Source organism: Pteropus medius, unplaced genomic scaffold, assembly GCF_902729225.1.
Source record: "Pteropus medius unplaced genomic scaffold, Ma_sr-lr_union100, whole genome shotgun sequence".
NCBI classification, from domain to species: domain Eukaryota; kingdom Metazoa; phylum Chordata; class Mammalia; order Chiroptera; family Pteropodidae; genus Pteropus; species Pteropus medius.
Window position 1 is genome coordinate 907,071 of NW_024352789.1, and position 12,312 is coordinate 919,382.

General features: G+C 58.8%; 1 protein-coding gene across 3 annotated transcripts; it reads left to right on the forward strand.

The window, feature by feature from the left end:
* The first annotated feature begins 3,858 nt into the window (after positions 1-3,858).
* Positions 3,859-11,730, forward strand: PMVK (phosphomevalonate kinase). Of its 3 annotated transcripts, XM_039849804.1 has the most exons (5): positions 3,915-4,130; positions 5,730-5,793; positions 7,581-7,733; positions 10,175-10,304; positions 11,247-11,730. In XM_039849804.1, the coding sequence occupies exons 1-5, from the start codon at positions 4,036-4,038 to the stop codon at positions 11,381-11,383; spliced, it is 579 nt and encodes a 192-aa protein (XP_039705738.1). In that variant the 5' UTR covers positions 3,915-4,035; the 3' UTR covers positions 11,384-11,730. The 3 variants fall into 3 exon arrangements, with proteins under 3 accessions (XP_039705739.1, XP_039705738.1, XP_039705740.1); XM_039849805.1 differs by lacking the exon at positions 5,730-5,793 and having other exon boundaries at positions 3,859-4,130; XM_039849806.1 differs by lacking the exons at positions 3,915-4,130; positions 5,730-5,793 and adding an exon at positions 7,250-7,298.
* Positions 11,731-12,312: the final 582 nt, after the last annotated feature.

Sequence of the window (12,312 nt, forward strand, 5' to 3'; positions counted from 1 at the left end):
CCTCCGCTCCTCTCCAGGACAGCAGCCATTCGGAGAAAGGCTCACCAGCATTCGCCTTCTCCCTCGACTGAGCCTGAGGGGAGAAGGGAGTGACCCTTTCCAAGCCAGAGAGACAGGTCACGGGCCGGGGTGGGACAGGCAGAAACCTGAAGGCTTGTGCTGTGCAGAGGGACATGTTACATGGTGACCTGGAAGGCCAGTTGCCCAAGGGCCAAGCAGAGCCGCCAGAAATGCCTGCTTGTCTGGGCTGTGCCTTGGGACCCGCTGATGTGGCTTCATATAGAGGGACCAGTGCAGAAACCTGTGAAGAAATGGCCATCCCCCAACCACCCCCCCCCGATCGGGCCACCTTCAACTCTTCAGAGCAGCCCCTCCCCGCCTGAGAAGCAGACCTCCAAGAAGTGATGGCCACAGATGTCCCCATTTTACAGACAAAGAAGCTGAGAGAGATGGTGACTTGCTTAAGGTCTCGTCACAGCTGGACGGTGACAGTGGACGAAGGCTGGCCCCCAGGCAGCCCTTAGGACACCAGTGGACATTTGACATGTGGGGTACTGCTGCTCACGCCTCCCCTCCCTGCCAGCCGACCTGGATGCTGGAAGCAATGTCCGAGGGCCCCTCTGTGTGTCCCTTTAGCTGACTCCTCTTCCTCGAGTCTCTGTGTCCCCATTTTGGCCACCTGGGCACTTGGCCCGGGAAGGCCCCAGCTTGTGGGTCGGAGCAGGTCATTCCCGAACGGTCCTTCGAGAGTATCAGAACCACCTCTTGTGTTGTTCAGAGGTGGACACTGAGGCCCAGAGAGGAAGCAACTCGTCCAGGGTCACAAAGATTGCTAGGGGGAGAGGAGACCAGAGCCCACAGCTGCTGACCCCTGACCGAGAGCCCCCCATTTCCCCCTCCCCACCGCTTCCCTCTCTGGCTCGTCGAGCTCAGCATTTAGGCTGTGAGACCAGGTCTGGAGGAGCCGCTCGGACTCGGCAGGTTCTTTTCTCTCGTGTCCCCCCAGAGACTTCCCGCACAGCTCCGTCTGCAGAGACTTCTGGTGGCCACAGGGGGGCAGCAGCAGGAGGGACAGAAGCTGGGCACAGGGTGAGTGCTCCGTGGCTGATTGCTGAATGAATGATTGGTAAATGAACGGGGGGCTCTTTGGGGAGAGCTGGGAGGCCAGGACTGCGCTCATGCAGCAGGAAGGGCACTTTGTGGGGTCTGAGATCTCGTCAAGGGCTGAGATCTCGTCAAGGCTCTGCAAACTGCAGGAGCGGTCGCCTGCAGGCACGGACCATGTCTGGGTGTTAAGACAGTGAGCAGGCTTCCTTCACTCTGGCCTCGACCTGAGCTCCACGCTGTCCTCTGCGACTCTCGGGGGTAACTGTGTTCCAGACCTCTGGGGCCAGCACAGGGCTCCTCAACCACCGTCTTCCAGACCCCATCAGGGGAGGGGGTCTGCATCTCTGGCTTCTGATGTCAGTCCCCAAGACCCCTGCGGACTCCCTTCCGGGGTCTCTGTTCTCGTCAGACAACCCTGCTCCTCTCCTCCTTTCCAGCCTCACGCTCAGCAGCACCCCAGCCCTCAGACCAGCCTTTCTCCCTCCAAAATAGTGCCTCACATTTATGCAGCCCTATAAGCTTACAAAGGTTTTGCACACATCTTCACTTATTTGATGTCCCCTTGGTTGTGACAGGAAGGAGAGCAGGTGTCATATAATACAAAGAGCTTCATGGGCTAGTGGCGACCCTGGGAGCGAAGCACTGCTCTGGGCAGTATTTGAACAAGTGACCTTGGAGGGTAGTGTGGCTGATTGTGAGAATGTGCAGGTCGAATGGCTCCTGGGGATGACAAGGCTCAGGGCGTGTCCACGGGAGCCGGTCTGAGGACGAGTGGAGGACATCTGTGTCCAAGGCACTGAGTGGTCAGAGTTGGATGGACTGGCCAGGGCAGGGGGCGGGGAGGCAGGGGAAGTGAAGTCACTGAGAGGGACGACAGGACCTGGGTGGAAAAGACCAGGAGCCAGTGACCAAATCTCAGTAAATGAGGCCAAGTCTCAGGATTGGCGGTTGGCAATCCTGACGGGGGAGGAGGGCGGGCCGGCCAGGTGGGCTGAGCCTTCAGCCAGTTTCCAAGAGGCGGGAGAATAGTGGTCTGGAAGCTGAGTGGGGTGGGCGGGGCACAGACAGATCCAGAGTTTCTGCTGAGCTGTGAGGGCTGGGAGAGCATAGAAAGCCTCCACGTGGGAGGGCAGGAGAGGACAGTGAGGTTCGGTTGGGAGTTGCTTAGGCAGCAGAGGAACCTTCTGAGAGGCTAGCACGTTTCTGGTCAACAGGGGTACCAGGGAGCTCCCAGGGGTGTGGTCAGGCTCAGGTGCGCGCGGGTGGGGGCGTGGGGAGGTGGGGACACTCTAGGAGGAAGTCCTGAGTCCATCCTAGTGGTGACTCAGGGAAGCAGGAGTGTGAATGACATTCACCCTTCCAGTCTCCGCGGGCGGAGGTGGCGTTTGGGCTTTTTGCGGAGTCCCAAATAAATGCTCTCTGAAGGTGAGCTGGAAAATCTGATCCTGTGTTCAGTTATGAACTCTAAAACCACAAAGTGCTCGGAATAAATAACAACCCCACATTTGGATGACACTCGAGAATTCACAAAGTATTTCAGCTGTCTTTCACCGTACGTTTTCCTCATTTCCTACCTAGTGCAACCCTGCGAAGCGGGCGTTATCAATGACGGAAGTCAGAGTATTTGCCAAAGGTCACATCCCTGCAGTGTCAAAGCTGGGATTAAACTCCACGCCGCGCCGCATTCTAAGTGCATTGATGGTTGCGGCGCTTTCGGAGTTGCGTTAAGAAAAAAATAAAGCCCTTCCTGCAGTCCGTTCTTTTTGCATCTGACCATTGACGGCTCCTTCCTTAGCTTCTGTGCCATCTTTTCGCTTTTCAGGGAATTAATGATTTCTCAAAGCAGGCCTCCACACATCACTTTTTCTCTCCGCATGACCTTAGAGCTCCTAAAACGGAGACAGTGACGGTTCCTGGCTCTGTTTGGACAAGCTCGGAGAGAGTCAGAACAACTCCGCTTACCCAGCTGGCACCGGCTGTCAGCGGCTGTGCGCAGAACCGGGAATTCAGGGAGGGGACAGCCCACCAGCCCCCCTACTTCCGCCCCCGAACCCCTGGCTGGGAGCTAGGCTCCGGATAAAACTAGGTAATATCGTCCAGGAGTGGCTTCAAGGCCCCCGTTTCACCTATACTATTGATGTCACCCACGTCATTCCAAACTCTCGCTTTCGAAAACCGTTGGAGAGGAGGCTGCGGTTAGAAAAGCGACGTTAACTTTTCCACTGGGCTTAAAGGGCGGGACTTTAGCGGCGGGTCCAGTTATAAAAAACCTGCTAAACAATGAAACAGCGCGTTCGTCTAAGCCCCGCCCCAGGGTGACGTCACCAGACCCGCCCTCTGCGTCGGGGCCTGCGGCACCTTCGGGAGGACCCATTTTCACTGTGGGGCAACGACAGATTTGCTTGAGCACATGCATCGAAACGAGCAAACAGAAAGGCAGTTTGGAAAACTTCTTCCACATGGTCACGTTTACTCCCTTCTTCCGTAATATCTGTAGGGTTGTGCGGAAGGAACGTGAAGTTCGCGTCAGGCAATTTTAAGATGTCATCTCCCCTGGGCGGAAAATAGTCGCGTCCAATCCGGGCCCGACGCCCGTCGGCTGAGGAGGCGGGGCTGTGACGTCAGGCCTTGGGCGGGGCCGGACGGTTCCAAATGAGCGCCGGGAGGGGCGCCCCTTCCTTCAGCGGAGCGGGCCGCCCCGGGGCCTGCCCTCTTGGCCTCCTCACTTCATTTGTGTGGACGTTAATTAAAAGTTGCAGGAGCCGTCCGCGGGCTGGCGGCCCCCAGCTCCGCTGTGGAGGGGACGCGCGCGGGCCCCCCTCCCCGTCGCCGCCCCGTCTCGTGGCTGCATCCACTTCGCGCGGGCGGCGCGATTTAAGGGCTGGGAGCCGATGGCGATCTTTAGAGATCGCAAAACGAAGGGACACCATGTCCTCGCTGGGAGGCGGCCCGCGGCTGGTGCTGCTCTTCAGCGGGAAGAGGAAATCCGGGAAGGACTTCGTGACCGAGGCGCTGCAGAGCAGGTGTCTGTGGAGTAGGGGGAGGACATGCCGCATCACGTGACCCGAGGGGTGTGATGGCGTGAGCTCCGTCTGGAGTAGAGTGCTCCAGTTGAGGGGCGGGAGGAGCACTGGGCGGCGGGAGGTGCGGGGTTGTCACCAGCACGTAAAACGTAAAACAGCCGTCTACACACGCCCACCCTGAAGAACCAGGCGACCTCTTCTTGCATACTATAAGCTCTAGCTCTCTCTGGCCCAGAAGCATTAAGTCACTGCCAGGGCACCTTTTGTATACCGTTCCTCATCCACGCGACAGTGTTGCGAGGTAACTGTCACAGATTGGGAAACTGAGTCACAGATAAAGGATTCGCCTAAGACCGCACACTAATTGTGTCTGACTCCAAAAACAAACCCTTGTCCGGCACACCACCTAACAGCTGGGGTTGATTGTGTCCCAGGCTTTATTGTGTGTATATATTAGCTCATTGAAGTCTCACAATCTCTGTGTTAGGGACCATGTGGTTTATAATTAGTCGATAGCCCCATTTCGCAGATGAAGAAACCGAGGCTCTGAAAAGTGAAGAAACAAAAACAAAATCCAAACTCGCCGGGGTCACAAAGTCATCCGCAGATCTAGGACTCAGGTTAAGCTTTAGTCTAGCTCTGAGGAACAGGTTCTTTCTGCTTTACCTCACTGCCTCCCCCAATAATACCTTTCTGTCTGTTTCCTCTCAAAGCGAGGTGTCCTGTGGGAGCATTTCGCTGACTCACGGGCTGGGGGAGGAGAGGACCAGGGAGAAAGCAGAGTGGGGCTTGGCTCCTCTTGAAGACCAGTGTGGTGGGGGTCCCCGGAGCCTGCTTTTGGATACCGCAGGGCTTCTGAGAGGTGGCGGTGGCCCAGGGCAGAGGTCACCACCTGAACCTTTCACCCCCAAGTGTCCACCACCTTTTCCCAAGTTGCATTTCTCCTTAGCCCCAGAGGCAGAAGTCAAATTGTGGTCAGGAGCACGGTCAGGAATTAGACTGGGATTCAAAGCCCGACTCACTACTTACTAGTTTGTGATCCCGTTCATTTCTTATCCATTCCATGCCTCGTTTTTGCCATCTGTGGGATGGGGATATTAATAAGGTCGTTTTGAGGATTAATGAGGTAATATACTTAAAGGACTTAGAATGATTTTTGACACTTAGTAAAGGTGCAGGGACTGGATACTGGATGCTATTTTTATTTTACCAAAACTTGCTTCATCACTTGCCATGTTGCTTTGGGCGAGTCAGTTCTCGCTCAGCCTGTTTCTTCATCTGAAATGTGGACGTAAGAAGGCCCGTGGGACACATCAGTGTTTTATTGAACTAACCTGGCCAGAGTGTCGCCAGGCCTGGATTTTCTCGCTGTAATTATAATTTTATTCCTTTTACCTGTGAGTTTCAAGCTCTTTTACATTCGAGTTGCATGATAATCCTGTGGGAGACAGAACAGAAACAGTATCCCCATTTTACAGATGAGAAAATAGGATCAGAGATGTTAAGTCCCGACAAAGTTAGATGTCACCCCAGGCCTCCGGGCTCCCCCCGGGGGCCTGGGAGTTCTGGGTAACCGGCTTGGGCCTCCCCGTCCCGCAGACTCGGGGCTGATGTCTGTGCTGTTCTCCAGCTCTCGAGGCCTCTCAAGAAGCAGTACGCTCAGGTAGGTGGCGGCTCGGTGGTGTCTGGTGGGTTGGAAAGAGCCAGCTCCCCGGCTTGGGTTGCTGTGGCTGCCGCTTCAGTCATTAGCGGGGTCCCTGTGACCACCGTTGGCAGGGTGGTGGCCACCTCTCGGTTTTCTGCGCGTGGGCCTTTTGGGGGCGTGTTCTGCTTCTCTTCCTTTTCTGCTGGCCTCACGCACTTCAGGCCCCTCCCCAGGGCACGCCCAAGAAAGTGCGCCCAGGAAAGGCTGGGGTGGGGGGGGTTGGCAGCTCTGTGCTGTGCAACGGGTAAGGGTCTGCACGGGTCCCCTTACTCAGGAGGCAGGACGCCGCACATCACCGCCTCGGTGGCCGGCCACAACCCCGGCATTTCTCCCCTTAGAAATTCAGTCGCACAAGTGTACAAGATATGTTTTTAAGAGAAAAACAAACAAACAAACGAGATTTGGAACAGGATCTAGAGAATGCCACATTTGTATAAAAATGGGGGAAACCTGTAAATATATGTGCTCATATATTCAGCCATCCAACAGATATTTACAGGGTGTGTGTTTGGTGTTGAACCCTGTTCCCGGTGCTTGGGGTGTGTTAAAGGTGGAGAAGGCCACCCAGGAGACTGTACCATTGGTGGCTTCCAGGGAAGGGGCTATGTGGCTGGGGACTGGGGTGGAGGGAGATTTTTCACCGTAAATGAGTGTGTGGGGTTTGAACTTTGAACTATGTGGATTTCAAAAAAAAAACTAAATAGGGTTGTTAAAATAGGCTTGTAAAAGCTCGACAGAAACTCAGAACCTTAGCCTCCAGGACAGGGTGTGAGGGCGAGGTTCTCACACAGGGAAGCCCCCTCGTCGCCTGCACTTCTGTCCGTGACCTCCAGGTGCCCCCGTCCGGCACCTATGCTCCTGGCTCCTCGGTCAGTTAGCCTGAGCCTGGCCTCCTGGGGCCACACCAGGTGAACTTGCCCCGTTTTCCGTGGGACAGCCCTGTCTCCAGGGGAAGCTTCCCACTGTGCCACTGGGTCTTCCCCCAGCAGCTAAACAGACCTGTGCATAGATTGGCAGCCAGGGCACCCTGGGGACAACAGGGTCAGCGGGCTTCACAACTGTTTTAGTAGGAAGCTTTGGATGCAGAAGTTCCAGTATTCAGCAGACAGGCTGGGAGCCACCCGCCTTAAAACAGAGGCGGGGCCTGGACACTGCTCCCTAGGGGATCAGAGCAGCCCCTCCTGTCCCCGGGGTCCTCTGGGTGAGTGTGTTGGGGGGCAGGAGTGCCCGCAGCTAAAGGGCGTGGCGCTGTCTCAGCAAAGGTGCCAGGGATCTGGGGAGGGGGAGAGGGGAGTCTGGGAAGCCAGTCTCCTGGGCTTTGGGATGGGGGCGAACGATGCTGGAGGAGGCCCTGGGGGACGGGACGCCGTGTTTCAATTTCCCACTTTAGTTGAAGGCTCAGCCTGTGCCCAGGGGAGACAAACGAATTTCAGGATCAGTGCAAGCCAGAAATAATTGAGAAGGTAAAATGGTTGCAAAAAAACCAATCTGAACCAAACCAAACCGAAAAAACCAAACCACACTACGCATTTAAGAGGCCGAGTAGAGCAGTTTCTGGATTTTCCCGAGACCGCTCTGCCATCTGCCCGTGCCCGTGCCCGTGCGGGCCTCTGACCTGGCAGAACCCCGAGTCCTCGTGTCGTCCTGGGGGAGGGCGGGCGAGAGAAGGGGCGGCCCCCCCCTGTTTTAGGAGGGACCAGAGAGGTGGAGAGGCTGGGCATGGAGACGCATTGTGCTTTGGGCAGGAGCACGGCTTGGACTTCCAGAGGCTCCTGGACGCCAGCATCTACAAGGAGGCCTTCCGGAGGGAGATGATCCTGTGGAGCGATGAGAAGCGCCAGGCCGACCCCGGCTGCTTCTGCAGGAAGGCGGTGGAAGGCTTCTCCCAGCCGGTCTGGGTAAGAGCGCGGGGCGGCGGCATCGAGAAGACCGGGTTCGCCTCCCACCTTTCCCCGGGTGACTCTCAGCCGTGTCCGTGTCTGTTTCCATGGCGACCTCCCGTGGTCCAGCCCCCACCGTCTGGCCCGTGGACAATCGCAGTGGCCCCCACACTGGTCCCGGCTTCAGCCCTTGTCTCCGCTGATCCGTTCAGCACGTAGCAGCCAGAGTGACTTTTAAAGGCATAAACCAAGTCACGCCACTCCTCCGTTGAGGGCCCTTCGTCCCACTGTCCTAACGAACAATCCAAACCCTTCCGTGGACTTCCGGGCCTGGAGCGGCCGGCTCCCGCTGCCCTTCAGCCAGCGTGCTCCTTGAGCTGCAGCTGCGCTGGCCTTCCCGTTTCAGAGATAAATCGAGTTCCTTCTGGAATCGGGCCCTCTGCACCTGTCCCTCCACCTGCCACACGGCCCTTTCTCTCCCCCTCCCCCGGGCGGGCTCCGGCTCGGCTCACACGGCACCTGGGCGAGGCCTTCCCTGACACCTCGGTCTCGGGCGGTGCTCGCTTTCAGGTGCTCCTTACCCTTTTCCTTCCTCCTCTGTGCTGGCGGCCAGCATCACCTCCTGGGCGGGGCCTGGTGACTTGGGGACACATCAGAGCAAACCTGCGATGACGCCCCCGCCCTCTGGGAGTATACGTTGGAGCTGAGGAGAGGGGGAGTTAGGCCCTAAATCAATACAGAATCTGTCGGGTGGAGAAAAATGCTGAGGGGCGAAACCAGGCAGGCCAGGGCCCTGAGGAGGGCCGGGCTGCTGCTTTATTAGGGGTGTCAGGAGGGCTCCGATGGGACATTTGAGCAGGATCTGAGGCAGGTAAGGGAGTGAGCCAAGTGGGTGTTTGTGGGGACGGGTGAGTGGCAGGAGGTGAGGTGAGGTCATGCAGCTTCTTTGGAAGAGCCTAGGTCTTTCTCCGTGTGACACGGGGGCTGAGGGGGGGTTTTGAGCAGAGTCGAGACGCGGTCTGGTCCCGGGCCCCTCTGCCGGGTGGGTGGAGTGGCGGGGCCCAGCTCGGAGCGCCGCGGTGGGGACAGGGTGGTTTCTGCACACCCCTCGAACATGAAGCCAGTGGGATTTACCGGTTCATTGTCTATAGGGTTTGCAGGCAGAGACGCGGCCAAGGATTTGGTCCTGAGCAGCTGGACAAAGAGTTGTCATTTTCTGAGACAGGGAAGGTGTAGGGAGAAGATCAGGAGTCTATTTCAGCAGGGGTGAGGTTGAGGTGCTTGTTGAAGTGCACCCTGATTACGCAGTGACCCGTGAAGCTGCTCGCTCCGTGTCTGTCTCCCCAAGACTGGAGGCTCCGAGAAGGCAGGCAGCAGGTCTGCCTCGCTCAGCACTGTCCCCAGCAGCTGGCACACGGCAGGTGCTTGCTTGATAACTGGGTGAATGAACATGGCAGCTGCACGGACCGGAACAGCTGGCCTCTGTGCACGGCTTCATTCATTCGTTGACCATGTGCTCCTGCATCAGACCGTGCAGCAGTGAGTGAGCCCAAGTCCTCTGCCTCGTGGGGCTGACTGGCTGTGGCAGACAGATGGCACACACGCACATGCACACACACACGCACAGACGCACGCACGCGCACACACGCACTCACTCGCTCACTCATAATCAGGGATGAGTTTAAGAGAGCCTAGTGCTCGGAGGAACATAAACAGCGTATCAGCATCCAGAGGGACAGGAGAGGCGCCCGGGCGGTGGGGAAAGCCTCCGAGGAGGTGACATGTGAGTAGAGCCCTCCACGAAGTCTCTGCTCCATAGGGAGCCTGCCTTGAGATCCAGGTAGAGGGAGCTGCAGGCACTAAGGCCCTGCGGGGGAGCCCCGGCCGGCTGGCTGCGGCGGGTGCGGGAGGGGCTGACAGCGGGAAGCGGCTGCTTCTCGCGGGGCCTTGTCACTGGGGTGGGAGCTTCGCGTTTCACTGGGGTGGTGGCGAGCCTTTGAGAGGTTCAGGGCAGTGGGCTGACGGAAATCACATCTATGTCGTAAGGTGCTGGGGACAGGGGCCAGGTGGAGATTGTGTCAGGCCTCAGCTTGCTCGTGTGTAAAATGAGTGTGTCGGACTGGCTGAGCTGGCTTCGAAGCCTGGGCCTCTTGCACAGTGGTGAACCGGCCCGACCACAGAACACAGTGCGTGAGTGGCAGAGAGTGTGGGCGAGTGGGCCGCGGGCTGCGGCAATCAGGGAGGGCTGCCGGAGGGAGGAGGGGCGTCTGTCCCAGCTGGTGGTAATGGGAGTGAGGTGACACTTTCCTGGGATCTGTCGACCCCCCACCAAGTCCGCCGTCCTCCTGCGTGTCCAGGGCAGGGCTGGTCTCCCCCTCCGTCTCCTCGTCCCCAGCGCCCTGTCCTGCTCCAGCTGCACCGTGTCCCCTGGGCCACCTGTCTCTGCCTCCTCCCTGCAGCTGGTGAGTGACGCACGGAGGATGTCTGATGTCCAGTGGTTCCGGGAGGCCTATGGGCCTGTGATGCAGACGGTCCGTGTGGTGGCCTCGGAGCAGAGCCGACAGCAGCGGGGCTGGGTGTTCACGCCAGGTGAGCCGCTCACGACCTTTGTCCCCAAGGCTCGGTCGCTACACAGGCCGCCACCCCACCTGTCGGCCAGGCCACTCGCTCTCGTGTTTAGGTCATCTGCCCTCGCTGGCGGGCTGTGGGCAGCGAGAGAAGGGTCAGAGCAGGGAGTCTGAGGCCCAGGGCTCAGGGGCACCCCAGGTTAGAGAGCAGAGTGGGGGGCCGGCGCCCTCGGGGTAGAGGTTCGCTGAGACCTTGGCCTGCTACCCTTACCTGGGCTGTCTTTTCTGGGCCAGTGGGCTTCCAGAGGCCCGGCTGGGACCTGCCCCAGCCCGGGCCTGGCAGCGGGTCAGAGGGCGGGCCTGTGGGCTTCGCCTCGTGGCGGCAGGCAGCAGGAAGCTGTCGCAGGCGGCCCCAGTGGTGCAAGCCCACGACCTGCTCTGTGGCAGTTCAGAGGCACAGCTCAGGCCCCTCCTGCCCTAGTCACCATGACGTGGGGAAGTTTGGATCCGGGGGGCACGATCCCCCCGAGGGCTGCTCGTTTTCTGGACACTGTCCACAGGCCAGGCTGGGGCTGAGAGCTTTGTGTGTCACCTTATAGACACGCAGACCTGCCAGGTGATGCCGGTCACCCTTGTCATTGTCCAAGGAGGAGGGCACACACTGCCTCCCGAGGAGAGTGAAGCAGGGACCGAGGGTGTAGTGACAGCACAGTAAACGCGATGCCCTTGTGGCTCGTCCGCGGTCAGGTGACCCAGTCCACTCTCGTGGGCGGGACCCGCCCGGGGCACGGGTGGCTGTGAGCCGCTGAGCCGCTCGCGGTGTTTCGGGGGGCTGGAGGGGCCCTGGGTGTGTGGAGAGGGGAGGGTGGCTCCGCCCGGGGCCAGCCGGCCTCCACGCCCGGTGCCCGGTGCCCGGTGTCCATCCAGACGGAGCGGGCTTGACCTCGCCGTGCCTCCTCCACAGGGGTAGACGATGTTGAGTCCGAGTGTGGCCTGGACAACTTTGGGGACTTCGACTGGGTCATCGAGAACCATGGAGATGAACGGCGCCTGCAGGAGCAGTTGGAGAACCTGCTGGACTTCATCCACTCCAGACTGTAGTTCCGACTGGAGGGAGCGGCAGGGGCTGCTGGGACCGAGCAGTCTGGCTCCGACTGGTTGCTGACAGTGGGCAGTGTGCGGGTCTAGAGTTTTGGGGGGCTGGCAGGTGTCAGACAAGTCAAGACACCTCTTGGACCTCATTTCTTTGTGGACTAGGCGGCCCTGCCTCTTTGGAGGAGGCTTAAAGGACCGAGTGAGGGGAGACTGGCTGTGCTTAAAGCAGAAATGTCACCATCCCCAGGGTGCCCAGCCCGTCCACCTGCGGTGGCCGCACTGCCTCCCGTACTTTCAGCTCCTCGGTCTGGCAAGAGTGTGGAACGTAATAAACCTTGTTGCACATGCTCAGAGCTGGGCAGCTCATATTTCCTAGACCCCAGCCTGCAGGGAGCCCCAAGGGGCCTGGGCTATCCTGGTGGCTGTGGGTTCCCGCTCTGCCTCCCACCGAGGCTGAGACGTATCCTGCAGACGTGACCTCGGCCTGGGCCATGCAGGCAACAGGTCTCTGTGTTGGAGACAGGATTGGGGTTCGAGGCTCTCATCTTCTGAGACGGCCTCAGGAGAGGCTTGATCCACCCCCAGAGGGATGGAGATCTCATTGAGGGGCACGGGCTCCAGAGGTCAGAGTCTCCACATAACCACTGTGTGGCCCTTGGCAGGTCACATCACTGCGCCTCAGCTTCCCCACGGAGGGCCTTGGACTTGACCCCTTTTCCTTACACAGCCTTACGTGGTGTCTAAGCATCTTGCGGCCTCTTCCCAGCCGCCCTGGGGCGCGGGCAGGAAGAGTAGCTCCATCTGCATTTAGCAGTTGCCAAGGACCCAGAAAAGTGAAGCGACTTGCCCAGGGTCAGCGGGTAGCAAAGACCAGGGCACAGGCCGCCTGAACACTGACCGTGTCCCCTCTGCTCCATGCTCCGGGTACAGTGCAG